At 39.8% G+C, this 13,090-nt stretch overlaps 1 protein-coding gene across 1 annotated transcript in view; it reads right to left on the reverse strand.

Moving 5' to 3' along the window:
- Positions 1–3,313: 3,313 nt before the first annotated feature.
- Positions 3,314–13,090, reverse strand: part of trpm1a (transient receptor potential cation channel, subfamily M, member 1a) — a 29,325-nt gene continuing 19,548 nt past the window's right edge. The window contains exons 13-28 of the mRNA XM_074666478.1: positions 12,351–12,401; positions 12,122–12,262; positions 11,756–11,785; positions 11,356–11,648; positions 9,779–10,007; positions 9,531–9,662; positions 9,307–9,447; positions 9,071–9,199; positions 8,733–8,984; positions 8,460–8,652; positions 7,379–7,399; positions 7,013–7,157; positions 6,682–6,884; positions 5,892–6,024; positions 5,376–5,752; positions 3,314–4,002 (exon numbers count right to left, since the gene is read on the reverse strand). Of these exons, the coding sequence (XP_074522579.1) occupies positions 3,323–4,002; positions 5,376–5,752; positions 5,892–6,024; positions 6,682–6,884; positions 7,013–7,157; positions 7,379–7,399; positions 8,460–8,652; positions 8,733–8,984; positions 9,071–9,199; positions 9,307–9,447; positions 9,531–9,662; positions 9,779–10,007; positions 11,356–11,648; positions 11,756–11,785; positions 12,122–12,262; positions 12,351–12,401 (3,150 nt within the window). The 3' untranslated portion in view covers positions 3,314–3,322. The remainder of the gene's footprint in view (positions 4,003–5,375; positions 5,753–5,891; positions 6,025–6,681; positions 6,885–7,012; positions 7,158–7,378; positions 7,400–8,459; positions 8,653–8,732; positions 8,985–9,070; positions 9,200–9,306; positions 9,448–9,530; positions 9,663–9,778; positions 10,008–11,355; positions 11,649–11,755; positions 11,786–12,121; positions 12,263–12,350; positions 12,402–13,090) is intronic.

Below are 13,090 nucleotides of genomic sequence, written 5' to 3' on the forward strand. Positions count from 1 at the left end.
CTTTGTATTGTTTGTCTCTTTTTAAACTTGCTTTTTACTCTTGCTTTTAATGCACTTTTACTAATACTTTATGTGCTCTGCAACTGATGTAAGGTGACCTTGAGTGCTATGAAAGGCACCCTGAAATAAAATGTCTTATTATTATTATTATTTTTAATGTTTGAGTCAGAAAAAATGTTCAAGTAATACAAGATTACTTTCAAAATAATAAAGTTGAAATGTTAAAGGCAAAAAAAAAACTTGAACTACATTGTGATGAACAAGATAAAATAGAGATTAAGTTGAAATAATTCAAGACACAGAAGAAAGACGAAATAGAAGCCAAATGTGATAATATTTAAGTGGGAATGTTAGAAAATAAAAGTTTAATAAAGAAATGTTAACATTTTACAAGATCAAAGTTAAAAAAATGTTGAAACATTTCTAGTTTATTCAGAAATAAGTTCCAACTAATATGAGAACTGTAAAAATAAAGTTGTAGTTTTACGAACTGAAATTTGAATGAAGTCGAAATTTAAGAAGATTAGAGTCAAAATTAAGTGGAAATTGTAGGAACTTCAGGTACAAATTAAGTCATAGTTTGAGGAGATTATAGTGGAAATAAAGTTAAATGAAATTTAATTAAGGTTGTAATATACTCAAAATGTTTTGAGATCGAATTCTAAATTGAGACCAAATGTTATGATTTTATTTTGGAAGTCTTTATCTTTGTATGTTCCTGTTTTTTATGTCCTTAACTCTGTGTTAGATAATTCTCAAGTTTGTTTCGTGATTCTGGACTTAAAAAGACTCCTGAATTAAGATAAAATGTGGTGTTCTGAGAATATGATCTCAGAACCTGGTCTTAAAGTCAAAAATAAATTCTAGAAATGTCACACTCCCAGGCTTTGTGTGTGTGTGTGTGTGTGTGTGTGTGTGTGTGTGTGTGTGTGAAGCTGTTATCCTCATCTTGTTTTTGGGATCTGGAGAAAAATCTGCTGCAGGGTTCAGATCAGATTTAAGGTTCAGGTTTTAGGTTCAGGTCAGGTCAGGTCTGCAGGGACTGAACATTGTGTGATGCAACTTCTCTGCTACACATAGAAACATCAAGTGTGTGAGTGTGTGTGTGTGTGTGAGTGTGTGTGTGTGTGTGGGTGTGTGAGTCCTCCACAGCTAAACCAGGAAGCAGATGCAGCTCCTCCTCGTTGCCATGGCAGCGTTGGTGTAAACAACACAACAGTAGAGGAGCGGCTCTGTGTGCATCTGTCAGGGTCCTGGTCTTATCACATCCAGATTTGCTGGTTCAGCAGAGTCCGGATCAGACTTTAACAGTTCTGTAAAACAGACTGTAGTCCACCTGCAGTCAGTTTAAATCCCTTTCATGTTTTACGATTTAACTACCTGAGAGTCCAGGTCCAGGTCCTGCTCAGGGGAGGGTTCAAACACAGAGGGTTTCAGTTTTGTCACATCAGGTTTTTGAGGATAATTCAACTGACTTGGAGCCAGATCTGCAGTCTTAAACGTGATCTGAAAAGGTGAAAGGTGAAAGAAACAGGAGGACAGAGACACAAGCACTGAGCATTACGTCTTTAAGTTGACCCGTTTTTTTATTGAGAGCTGAAAGGATCCAGAGGTAGACTTCATTCCCTTTAAAGTCAAACAAACATGAAGAATTCCAACAAATACAGAGGATTATGGTTCAGCAGTAGCTCAGTTAGTAGATACTCAGTTTGAAGACCAGAGTTTCCAGTTTGAGTCAAGATATACACCAAAGTATGGCAGCTAGGACTGATTTTAGGAGTAGTGTGAGTTGACTCTCAAACTTCTTGAGGTCTTCATCTCCCTGCAGCCCCTTTACAGTGACGTCCTTCCATCAGCACATGTCCACATGATGCTATTTGTAAATGTGTGTTCAATTACAGACACAAAACATTTCTTTTTTTTTTAAATAGTCCCTCTTTTCATTCAGATTGTACTGGTTTTAATTGATTCCACAAGCTTGTTTTTAGTAAAAGTCCCTGTGACGACTATCTCTTTGTTGTTGATCACAGTGACACCTGTGGCCAAAATCTGCTCTGTTTTTCCAGGATAAAGACTCCATTTCCCATGAACACCTTCACCCACTGTCAAAAAGATGTAAGCCTTGTCACAACATGCATTTGTTTTGGATGCAAATGAATCAAAAGTGCCCCTTTACCCAGGACACAAAGCTTAAGTTTTTTTTTATATTTATCTAGAGCTATAGACAACAAGCAAACTTTGTAAACCCAGTTTCTTCATTCACTTTTTTGTTGTGATATTAAAGTCCAAAGTCAAAATGTAACAAGATTGAATATGACGTGTCACAAAATTAAAGTCAAAATAAGCTTGAAATATTACGAAACAAGAATGATTTCAAAATGTTTGAGATAAAAGTTAAAATAAAGTTGAAATGTTGTGAGTTTAAAGTACAAAATGTTACAAGATTGAGGTCAAAATACAGTTGAAAATAAATTAAAATAAAAAATTTGAAAATCACAATATTCTTTTAAACAAGGTGAAAATGTTTCAGGGACAAAGTCAAAATGTTACAATATTTAAACCAAAATGAAATCAAGTATATGAGATCAAAGTCAAATTGTTCCAAGCTTGGAGTCGAATTGTCATAACATTAAATGAAAATAAAATCAAAATTTAGATAATATTAAAGTAGAAATTATGAACAACTAGTATGATTTTGTTGATTTATTAATCAGTATCATGCTTTTGAAATGTTTGTGACTGTCTGCCGTTCATATTCATCATCATGTTTAATCTTGTTTTGACATATCTCTGTCATAACATTGTTCTTTGTATTTTCTATCTAATTGTTTTATTTATTTTGCACGCCTCTGTTGACATTGGAAATCATGAATCAAATGGTTTTTCAGAATTGTGTTGCTCTTATCTTGTGATTTTGAATTTCTTTGATGTAAAATGTCTCTTTTCTGTGATTTGTGAGTAAAATTTTAACTGAATCATCTTAAGAACAGCTGCAAACTTTGTAAATACAAAAACAAACAAAAGAAAAACTCAAACTGTGACTATCAGACTGAGAGTCTGCTGTCAGAAACTAGGGATCATCATAAAACTCTTTACACATTCCAGAAACAAACCAGTAACAAAAATAAATGAGGATGAAATGAAGATGAGTTCCTTCAGACCCCTCAGGAGTTTTCATAATGTCTGCAGAGATCAGATGAAGATCCGACCTCCAGATTCAAAGAGCCTCTCTGTGTGTCCAACTCTTCCTCATTTATTCAACTGTGTCTGAAAAACAAACCTGCAGTGATATGTGTCTGCTAAAACCAGACTCTTCAGGTCTTCAGGAGGAGCTCTCAGAGTCTTTGGACATGGTCCTGGATCGGACCCCCTCCCCTGCCCCACTGAATGCAGACACCAGGTCTTTGACGCTGCTGGCAGAGCGAGGTGTCTCCTCTTCCTTCCTCTTCGTCCTCGTCTTCTTCGGGTTGATGTTCAGACTCTTGGAGCGCAGCGTCGGGTACAGTCTGTCCTCACCCAGCAGCAGCTCCTCCTCCTCCTGCTCTCTGTCGTCATGGTTACTCTCACCTGCCTCATCCTCATCAGGAGGTCCAGGTGTGCCGTACTCTGCTTCGGGTTTGGCTTCATCCCCCACGCTCTTCCTTTTCACCACTTTAGGGGAGGGTTTGGCTCCCCCGTGTGGCATGCTGCGAGATCTGGAAGCGGGTTTGGGGCTCAGACTGATCGCCTCCTCCTTCTCTGTGTGAGCAAAACTGGGCTTCGGAGCATCGGTCAGAGCTGGAGAGGAGAGATACTGAGTGACCTTTGACCTCTCCAGAGGGAAGGACACTGTGGCCTCCAGCGGGGTTTTCTCCACATTAGAGTCTTTGGATCCGGTTTTTGGAGACCTGGATCCAGTGGCTGGGTCACAGAGGGAGATCAGGATGTCCACGTTAGAGAGGGACTTGGCCCGCTCTTTACGACCCATCACCTCCAGGGTGGGACCAAACTCCTTCACATCACCTGAGACAAGAAGAGCTCAGATTACCTCACAGTCAAACTCAACTCACACGGTAAGCAGTTGTATTTTTTTCACATATTTCCAGTTCATATATTGTCTTAATTTTAGTAATTATTGGTTTCTTTGTTCTTTTGCATCTTTTTGCAGTTGCATCCTTTTTCTTAATTTAAGCAAGAGAAGATACTTTTTTTTGCATGAATTATACTTTTTCCTCCTGTCTAAGTTATTTATTTATTTATTTATTTATTTTTTTGCATGCTATCTTTTTCTTTTACTTGTGAAATCCTTCACAATGATTCTTGGTTCCTTTGATCAGTTTTTGTACATAGTTTGTGCAAAAATTAATCAATCCTTTCTGTTTTTGAGCTCAGACTTGCCAGTACCTTCATGGTTTTTTGTTATATCTTTTTTTGTGATTGTTCTGCACTCGTTCACCTCATTTTGCATCCTTTCTTAGTCAATATATTACAGTTTTTTTTCGTATGTGTTGTGCAACAATTGATAACCTTTTTGTGTGTTTTTATGATTGTGCTGCACTGATTTGAGTTTATTTTACATAGCTTTGTCGTCAGTACATCATGTTGCATGTCTGTGCAGCTATTTTACATTAACATCTTTATATTGTCTCTTTTCTTTACATGTCTACATTAAGGTCATTTGTGATGATGGTGCATGTCTGTGCAGCTTTTTTCATGTTACTGTTTTCATTTTGCATCCCTATTTGATTTGGATTACATTTTTAGAAATTTCACACTTTTCTGTTGTCATTCTCTATACAGTCCTAATATTGTTGATGATCTTGTCTAACAACAGCACATTTTGCATGTGTTTTTGATTGTTCTAGACATCCTTCTGCTTATTTTGTGTCCTTTTTTTTGTCATTTTAAGTCCTTGATAAGGATGTTCCATGTTTGTGCAGCTTTTTTTTTTTTTTAATTTTACTGTCTTCATTTTGCATTCCTTTTTTTGGGATCTTGCTGTGGTTGTGTGAATCTCCTCTTTTGCATGTTTCTGGAAGTTTTGTATCTGTTTTTGGTCATTTTTAGTTCTATATTTGTTGCACCATCAATGCATATTTCATCCACAAAGGCCTGCCACAGTAAGTGTACAAAGAGCCATCTTTCCTCTTTGTCTCAGATGGTTTCGGCTGAGAAAGGCCTGAGAATCAGTCTTCTGGATGCAGGTTTTACCAGAGCTTCAGTCTGTAAATTTTTTTTCTCTACATCTGCACCTGAGTTTTTCTGACATCCTTTATTTTTAGACCCATTGCACAAAAACACATTTACTCTCTGCTCCTTAAATTTTAACTCTTTCACTTGATGTTATGTAAATGGTCACATGATCCGTGGTCGTGATGTCCTGTTCCTCTTCCTACCTGTCGTGTTTCCTCCCTCCGTGTTCCCCCCTCGTCTCTCCGGACTCTGCTGCACCCTCCTGTCGTGTCCCTCCACGTCACCTCCTACAGACATCCTGTCGTCCTGCTCCAGCTGGTATCTGTACAGGCTGTACCCGTCCGTGCTGTTGATGCTGCCGTGTCGCAGCAGAGCAGCTGGCTCACACACGGACGATCCTCTGGAGCGCGATCGGATGAGCTCGGAGCGATCCACACCAGCCAGCTTCTCCAGAGCGTTCATCATTCGGCTGGAGAACTCTTCCAGCTGAGCCAGGCGGAGGTCCACCGTCTGCAGGGATGCCTTCATGGAGTGCTCCCGCTCATTCACCTCCTCAAGACGCATGAACATGTTCTCCACCCTGAAGACGTTAAAGCACAGAAAGGAGAAGGATTGTGTTGTCACTTTATCACTTTATCTTGCATGAAAAGCAGCAGCTGCTCCTCTGGAAAGTTTTGCACACATGGTTAATTTGGACCAAGAGTCATTTTCATCCTGACCTCTCAGACGTGACTCTGATCCTCTCATTGTTGGACGATTGCTTCTCGTCATCTTTCTCTCTAAAGTATTCCTCCACACACTGCTCCTCGAACTCATGCAGACTCTTCAGCTCTTCGGCGTTCAGGACCAGCTCTGAGGAAACAAAACAGATTTAATCTCCATGGATTTAACAGGATTTGATAAGGCGGAAAACAAAATATTTTATCTGAGTCTGATCTCTTGCAGCAAACATTACCCAATCCTCCAGGGGCCTGTGTCCACTGATAGTGTTTTCTGTCTAAGCAGAGATGGTTTTCTGTACTAAACCAGTTCAGATCAGCTGTTTTTGGTGCCTCATGTACGAGGGGGAAAACCCTGTAGGAGAAAACCTAAAGAGACTCGAATGATGTAGAACTTCACGATCCTAAAATGTTGCTAATGCTAAGACAAGAATTTTTTAAAATGTTTGTAAAAATTTCCAAAACTGTTAACAAAAAATAGGCAATCAGAAAATTTTAAAACAGACTCTACAGTTGCTACCAAGAGAGGAAAAGTGCTGTGTGAAGACTTTGTGACTCAGAAGCACTCTGATTCTGGGGCTGCAAGCTCAAAGAACGCTGTCAGTGGAGACGGGCCCTTAAAGGTATGAAGAGTTTAAACTCTGAGGACACAGATCCAACAGTGAAACGTGTAAATTTTTGCAGGTCATCTACTGGTCCTAAGATTTTAATCAGGTGTTTATAGAAGCAAGACTCTTTCAAGATCACTTGGAAGTACATTGATCTCAAATGGGCTCTGGGAGTCACTTACGGAGCCCTCTTTCCCGGTCGTCGTGCTCTCCCTCCGTCCTCCTCCGGCAGCGGCAGCACAGCCTCCTCAGGACAATGTAGATGTGTGGGAAGACAATAAGCGGTGGGGGCAGGATGGGCCGGTCGTGGAAGGTCATGATGAGCTGGTAACGCTGGAACTTCCACACCTGGTTGGAGATGGACTTCACCTCGAAGAAGGTGTTACTGAGAAAAGAAGGAAGAAGAAGAAATTTGAACATGTAAATAACAGAAATATCCAAACAAACACAACTGTTTATGACAATAACAGCAGCTTATTCAAGGTTTTTCACTCTCAGGCGTCCAGCACTGACTTGAAGACGGCGATGAGCAGGTTGACAAGTAGGATGTTGGCGACCAGCAGGTAACACGCCATGATGGCCGGAGTGAGCCAGGCTCCGGGGATGCAGGGAGGAAGCTTCTTCCCATCTTCATCGTACATGTTGTCCCCACACGGAGCTGTGACACAAATAACAAACCATCATCATCCAACTGACTGTTAGAGGAGACTCGGGCAGAGAGACAAAGAAAGAGTTGAACAAACAGATTTCTCATGCATAGGTTGACTTATTATTTCCACCTCACAATAAAACAGTTCACTCAGACTAAGAGAGGGTGTTTTTTTGTTTGTCTTCAGATCCCTGAGAAAGAGGAAATTAAGTTGCATCTGAGATACTTACGGTTTATTTCCATCGCATAAACTGATGACGGGAGTCGCGGATTTAAAAAAAAGAAGAGGGAGAGAATAATCGAGGATTGATTAGACAGAAAGAGTACATAGCAAAGAGAATATATAGGATTTACAGGCTTTATTTTGGTCAAAATCAACTTTTGTGGAGCTGTTATAGAGATCTCACAGACAGTAACCACGAATATTGAAAGTATTGGTTTACACTGCAAAAAACTGAAATCTTATCAAGTGTTTTTGTCTTTTTTTTTTAAGTAAAAATTGTCTTATTATACTCAATATGAGCCACTTTCAACTTATCAATACAGAAAAATGTCTTGTTTCAAGTTATCAGAGTACAAAAATGAGGTTTGAATCACTTGTAACCAGTAAAAAAAATCTGCCAATGGAACAAGAAAAAATTGCTTGAAAATTTCTTTGAGACTAGAACAATGCCTTAATACAAGTAACTTCTCTTGTTCCATTGGCAGATTTTTTTTACTGGTTACGAGCAATTCAGACCTCATCTTTGTCCTTAAATAGCTTTAAACAAGACATTTTTCTGGATTGGTCATGTGAATTTGGCTCATATTGAGTCTAAAAAGGAATTTTCTACTGAAAATAAGACAAAAACACTTGATAAGGTTTCCAGTTTTTGCAGTGTACTAAAGATAATACAGATAAAATAATCATCCCTTATGACAGTTATGGTGTTAGTGACAGTAGATGAGGAGGGAGGTTAGCACAAGTTGAGGAAAAAAGGTGGAGAGAGACTTTCTGAGGAACTTTGTGCTTTTTGACCACTGTAATGACGGTCTAAATTGAATAATAAGAAGTAATATTAAGAAATAACAATGTGTTTTGGACCACATGGTGGAAACGAGGCTTAAAAGTTCCTGGACCCTCTGGTTGAAAAGCACCTTAAATGATTCCTTCAAGTCTGGATTGTGGTCAGACTCAGGTTGAGGACATCGACTTAGAAGAGTTGTTAGGAGGGTGGAAAATGGTGAGGACAGAAGGAGAGGACACGAGTCAGAGGAAAGTAGATAAGACCAGGGGGTGAAGAGGAACGGGCGTCTGACGTTAACTCTTACTATGAACTCTAGTCTTACGGTCTATGGAGTCTGCAAACACCTCTCCGTAGATCATCCAGTACGGCATGTAGAAAATGTTTCGGGCCAGACGCCATGTTGGCTCCTCATCTGGGTGCAGGATCGCCTGCCGAGCTACGCCAAAACTCATCAACACCACCAGCATGATGACCACGAAGTACAGCATGTCCACCATCTGGAGATGGATTCAACAAATTGTTACCCAGACTCTCCCCTGAAGGGTTCAATCAAACTTCTTCTTTGCTGATGTCGTACCATTTTCCCGATCATCATGACGTATGGTCCGAGGTATTTGTTCACACCAAAGATGTCAAGGACTCGGATGTACCAGAAAATGATGTCGACGCAGTAGATGACTCGTCCGTAGCCCATGGATGGCTCGTTCTGCAGCCGCAGCAACAAACCGAGCAGGAAGACGGAGATGGCGACCAAGTCGGTGATGTTCCAGTAATCCTCCAACCACACGTTGATTTTCTGCTTCAGCTTCCCAGGCTCTGACATCAGAATCTGACAAAGAGTGGTTGGTGATTTGATAAAGACGTAAATCCCTGATTGATGTTGAATTAAATCTGATGTGGAAGTTTGTGGCTCACCTGTCGAACTTTCTCCAGCCCCAGAGTGATGATGTACGAGATGACAATCCACTCCTGCAGCGACGGCCATCGCTCCATCTTCACCAGGATGATGTAGTTATAGAGCATCAGGTAGACAAGGTAGGAGATCTGAAAAACACGACTCAGATTTAAGTCTGGGCGTAAAGTTTGAGTCTACTTTACACTTTTTCAACCACCAGGAACTGATGAAACAGAATCAATCGTCTTAAACTCACCGTGTTGAACCAGAACTTTGTGAAAGGAGCGTTGTAAAACTCGTAGATCTTCCTCCCAATCGGAGTCCTCCTTTTTTTGTTCTTCTGCTCCTCCTCTTCGTCTCCTTTCTTTGATGTTGTGTCCACGTTTGAAACAGCATCCTGATGACATATTTTTATTATTAGCTGCTGGAAAACAAAACAACAGATGTAATAGTGCTGAAGATGTTCTGATTCTCTGGTACCTTGCTGGATTTGTTGTCGTCATCTTTGGATTTCACATTCTCATTGTCTTTGGAGGAGTAAAAGGACGTTTCATCTCTCAGACGAAACTCTAGGAGGAGGATGGCAGGAGGGAAAACGATCCCCAGAATCACCTGTTAATATAAAAGTCACATCTTTGTCACTTCGAGGCAGATGATTTTGTGCTTTCACCACATTCAGTCTGGATTGTGCAGCAAAAAAGAAGAGTCCTAAGCTTTTTTTTTTCCACCTTGAGGCTGTTGCTCTTGCCCATCCTCAGACTTCCCATCCACATGTCGGTGAGCAGCATCTGACTGCAGGTGTGAGCGATGAAGTCTCTGTGTTTGGCGGCGACAGCCAGCTTCAGACAGGTGGAGTTGCTCCAGTTCTTCAGCTCGTAGGTCAGCAGCTTCATGGCCACCTGCTCGTCGTGTTTGTACGACTGATCCAGCAGCTCGTACGCCAGCTGACCAAACTCCCTGCACACAAAAACAACACATACACAGTCTGATGATACCACAGCGTCCCTCTAAGATAGGGATGCAGATTAAGATACTCTGCTGGATTACTTGATTTGACAACATTCAAACATCATCCAACGATCATCTCAAAGGTGCATGTAGAAGAAATTTATGCTACTTCCAGACAAAAAGAGAGTAATGTATTTTAAGCAGACATGTGAAAAAGTGATCCCAAAGGGGAGTCCAGGACAGCCTGAGAAATACCTGGGCCATTCAACATCTTTTGTTAAGGTTGTCCTCATACAGAAACATAAATATGTTATAATGTACAGTAATATTGTGGTAAACACAAAAACTTTTCTTTCATCACAGTGAAAAATTTCAAATGTAAAATACTTTAAAAAAATGACATGGGAGGAGTAGTTCTTTTGATATGCAAAACATTAATTAAAACAAAGTGAAAAAACATTTCAGAAACTTCTTGTAATTTCTTTTATCTGAGATTTTTTTTTCTTTTTTTGCTTTTTAAGTAATAATTTGTATTCAATGATTTTCTTTTTAACTAAATACCTCCAAATGTTTGATATTTAGAAACAATCTTAATTTTATTTTTTTTTTTAATGTTAGCTATTAAGTTATCCACATTCAATTATATCTAAAATGGTTTAGATTTGAAATATATATTTTTTGGATTTGGCAAAATATATTTGATTTCTTAAAAAGTACTTATACATTTTTTAATATAGTTTTTTAAATATATGTTTTTTTTTATTTTTTCAAATAATTTTATCTAATCTGTGAACTTCAGTTTGTTTTATTTTGTGATGTTTTCAGAAAACCATTAAATTAATTTAAGTTTTGTGAAATGCCTTTTCATTTAAGTATTTCTTTAAAAATATTTTACTCTACTATTTAATTCTTCTCTGCCAGGTTTATTTTTGGCCTTTTATGAGAGTAAGTGCTTTGTGATTGTGTGTGTGTGTGTGTGTGTGTGTGTGTGTGTGTGTGTGTGTGTGTGTGTGTGTGTGTGTGTGTGTGTGTGTGTGTGTGTGTGTGTGTGTGTGTGTGTGTGTGTGTGTGTGTGCAGACTCCTTAAGCTTTAAAACACAAGGTGTCCACAGGGGGCGCCAAAGTCAACTCAAACTGCTCCTCACAGGAGCTTTAAGTATAAAATTTCAGACTTGAATGAATGTTGTGAAATAATTCTTGTATGAAGTTTCTCTTGTATTCTATTTAGTAGTAAATACATATTTTTATTTTTAAACATAATGTTTGTGATCATAAGAAATGATCTCATCAGCAAAACAGGAACAAACCTTACATAAAACTACAAAATTAAAAGCCTGGTTATGGACTTCAGACTCACTTGGAGTTGTTCTCCAGGTCCTGGTAGATGTCGTCCACCAGCTCGCTCTGAGACGACTCATGGGCCATCGCTTTGTACAGTTTACACGCCACAAGAGCTTTGGCCATGGCCTCCTCTCCTCGCTGCCACAGGAACAGCGCCATCTTCTGGCGCTTCATCAGCACGGCCCACACCATGAGCTCGTGGAATGGGTACTGGAATCTGCTGACCTCAGGGTCGTCTACGTCGATGTCCTCCTCTTCCTCCTTCTTCTTGTTCTTCTTACCTTTCCCCTTTGCACGCGGCTCGTCGTCCTGCAGAGGGAGATGGAAATGTATGAGTCTTAGGGTCAGAAATTAGATTCTCAAATGGATTATTTACATATTAAGAGCCTGTGTTAGAATATTGAAGGTGAACAAACCTCCATCCCAAGAAGTTTCAGAGCTTTTGGCTGCAAATGGAAACAGACAAAAAAAAAAGTTAACATTATTGTTATCTCTCTAATGGGATTATGTGACAGATGATCTCACTGATGTTGAACGTAAAGTCAGTGTGAGGAAGAGCAAATTTTTCGTCATTTATTTCTTCATACAGCTGGATTTATTCCTTCCTCATGTATCAGGCCTTTCACCCCTCTCTGCTGCTATCTAGTGGATAAACAGTTTAACAGTAGTGAAGTCACCACATGTTTGTGTGTATTACGTTTGTGTGTGTGTGTGTGTGTGTGTGTGTGTGTGTGTGTGTGTGTGTGTGTGTGTGTGTGTGTGTGTGTGTGTGTGAGACTCACTCTTTTGAGGCCATACAGATTGTTGTAAAGTGTCCTGAAGCTCTTCCTCGTGTATTTGCAGCGATAAGCTCCGCCCATCAGGAACTCCAGCACCAGGCCGATATCGATCAGTGTGATCTGATAATCTGGAGGAAGATTCCCCTGAGAAAACAGATCCAGGTTTTATGGTTCACAGAGAAACTGTTCTTTTTATTCAGGATGCAGGGGAGGAAATGTGAAAATCACTCACTTTCTTGACGTCTCGGACCACAAAGTGCAGCGTGTTGGCAGGTCCAAGCTTCTATAGCAGCAAAACAAAGTTTAGGTCAGACGACATCATCACACCATCACTCACAGACGGCGGCAGAGAGCTTCCCTCTGCTCTGACTCTCATGAGCGCCACATGTTGTGTTAAGAGGCTCTTTTTGAGTGAAGCAGATAAAGATTAGAGACGGCGGTGATGTAACAAAGATGGTTGGGATCACTGATGGATGTTAAGCTGCAGATCAGGATGTCAGTGAGAATATGGAGGTTAAAACAGAAAGCTTTTGTTTAATGACTCGTCTTCAGAACCGAGAGGAATGACCTTTGTGTTATTATAGAAGGCGTTCAACTCAGACACGGACAAACATGCTCCTTTCACTGCAGAACGTCACAGCTGCATCTGTAAAACCAACCAATGACCTGATTTCACTCAGTCTGCAGATCTAAAGATAGATTTTTTAACTCCAATTTCAAACTGCTGACTCTTAACTACCCTACAGGAGTGATAAAAGTTGTGAAAGCAACAAATGCATGGCCAAAAAGTGTCTCTCGAGTTTGAAAGACAGAACTAACAGCACTTTCTCACTGAAATAGTTCCTTCTGTTCGTGCTACAACATTTAGAAATCTCCTTTTTTTTTTTAATCATTAGATTCATGGAAAATAAAATGCTCGGTCCTGCTTTCATGTGCAAAATCAATTTCCTTAAACTACTGATAAACACCAGT

The sequence above is a fragment of the Halichoeres trimaculatus genome, unplaced genomic scaffold (genome assembly GCF_033239565.1).
Source record: "Halichoeres trimaculatus isolate MK-OKI-2021-1 unplaced genomic scaffold, fHalTri1.1 fHalTri1_scaffold_3, whole genome shotgun sequence".
Taxonomy (NCBI): Eukaryota; Metazoa; Chordata; class Actinopteri; order Labriformes; family Labridae; genus Halichoeres; species Halichoeres trimaculatus.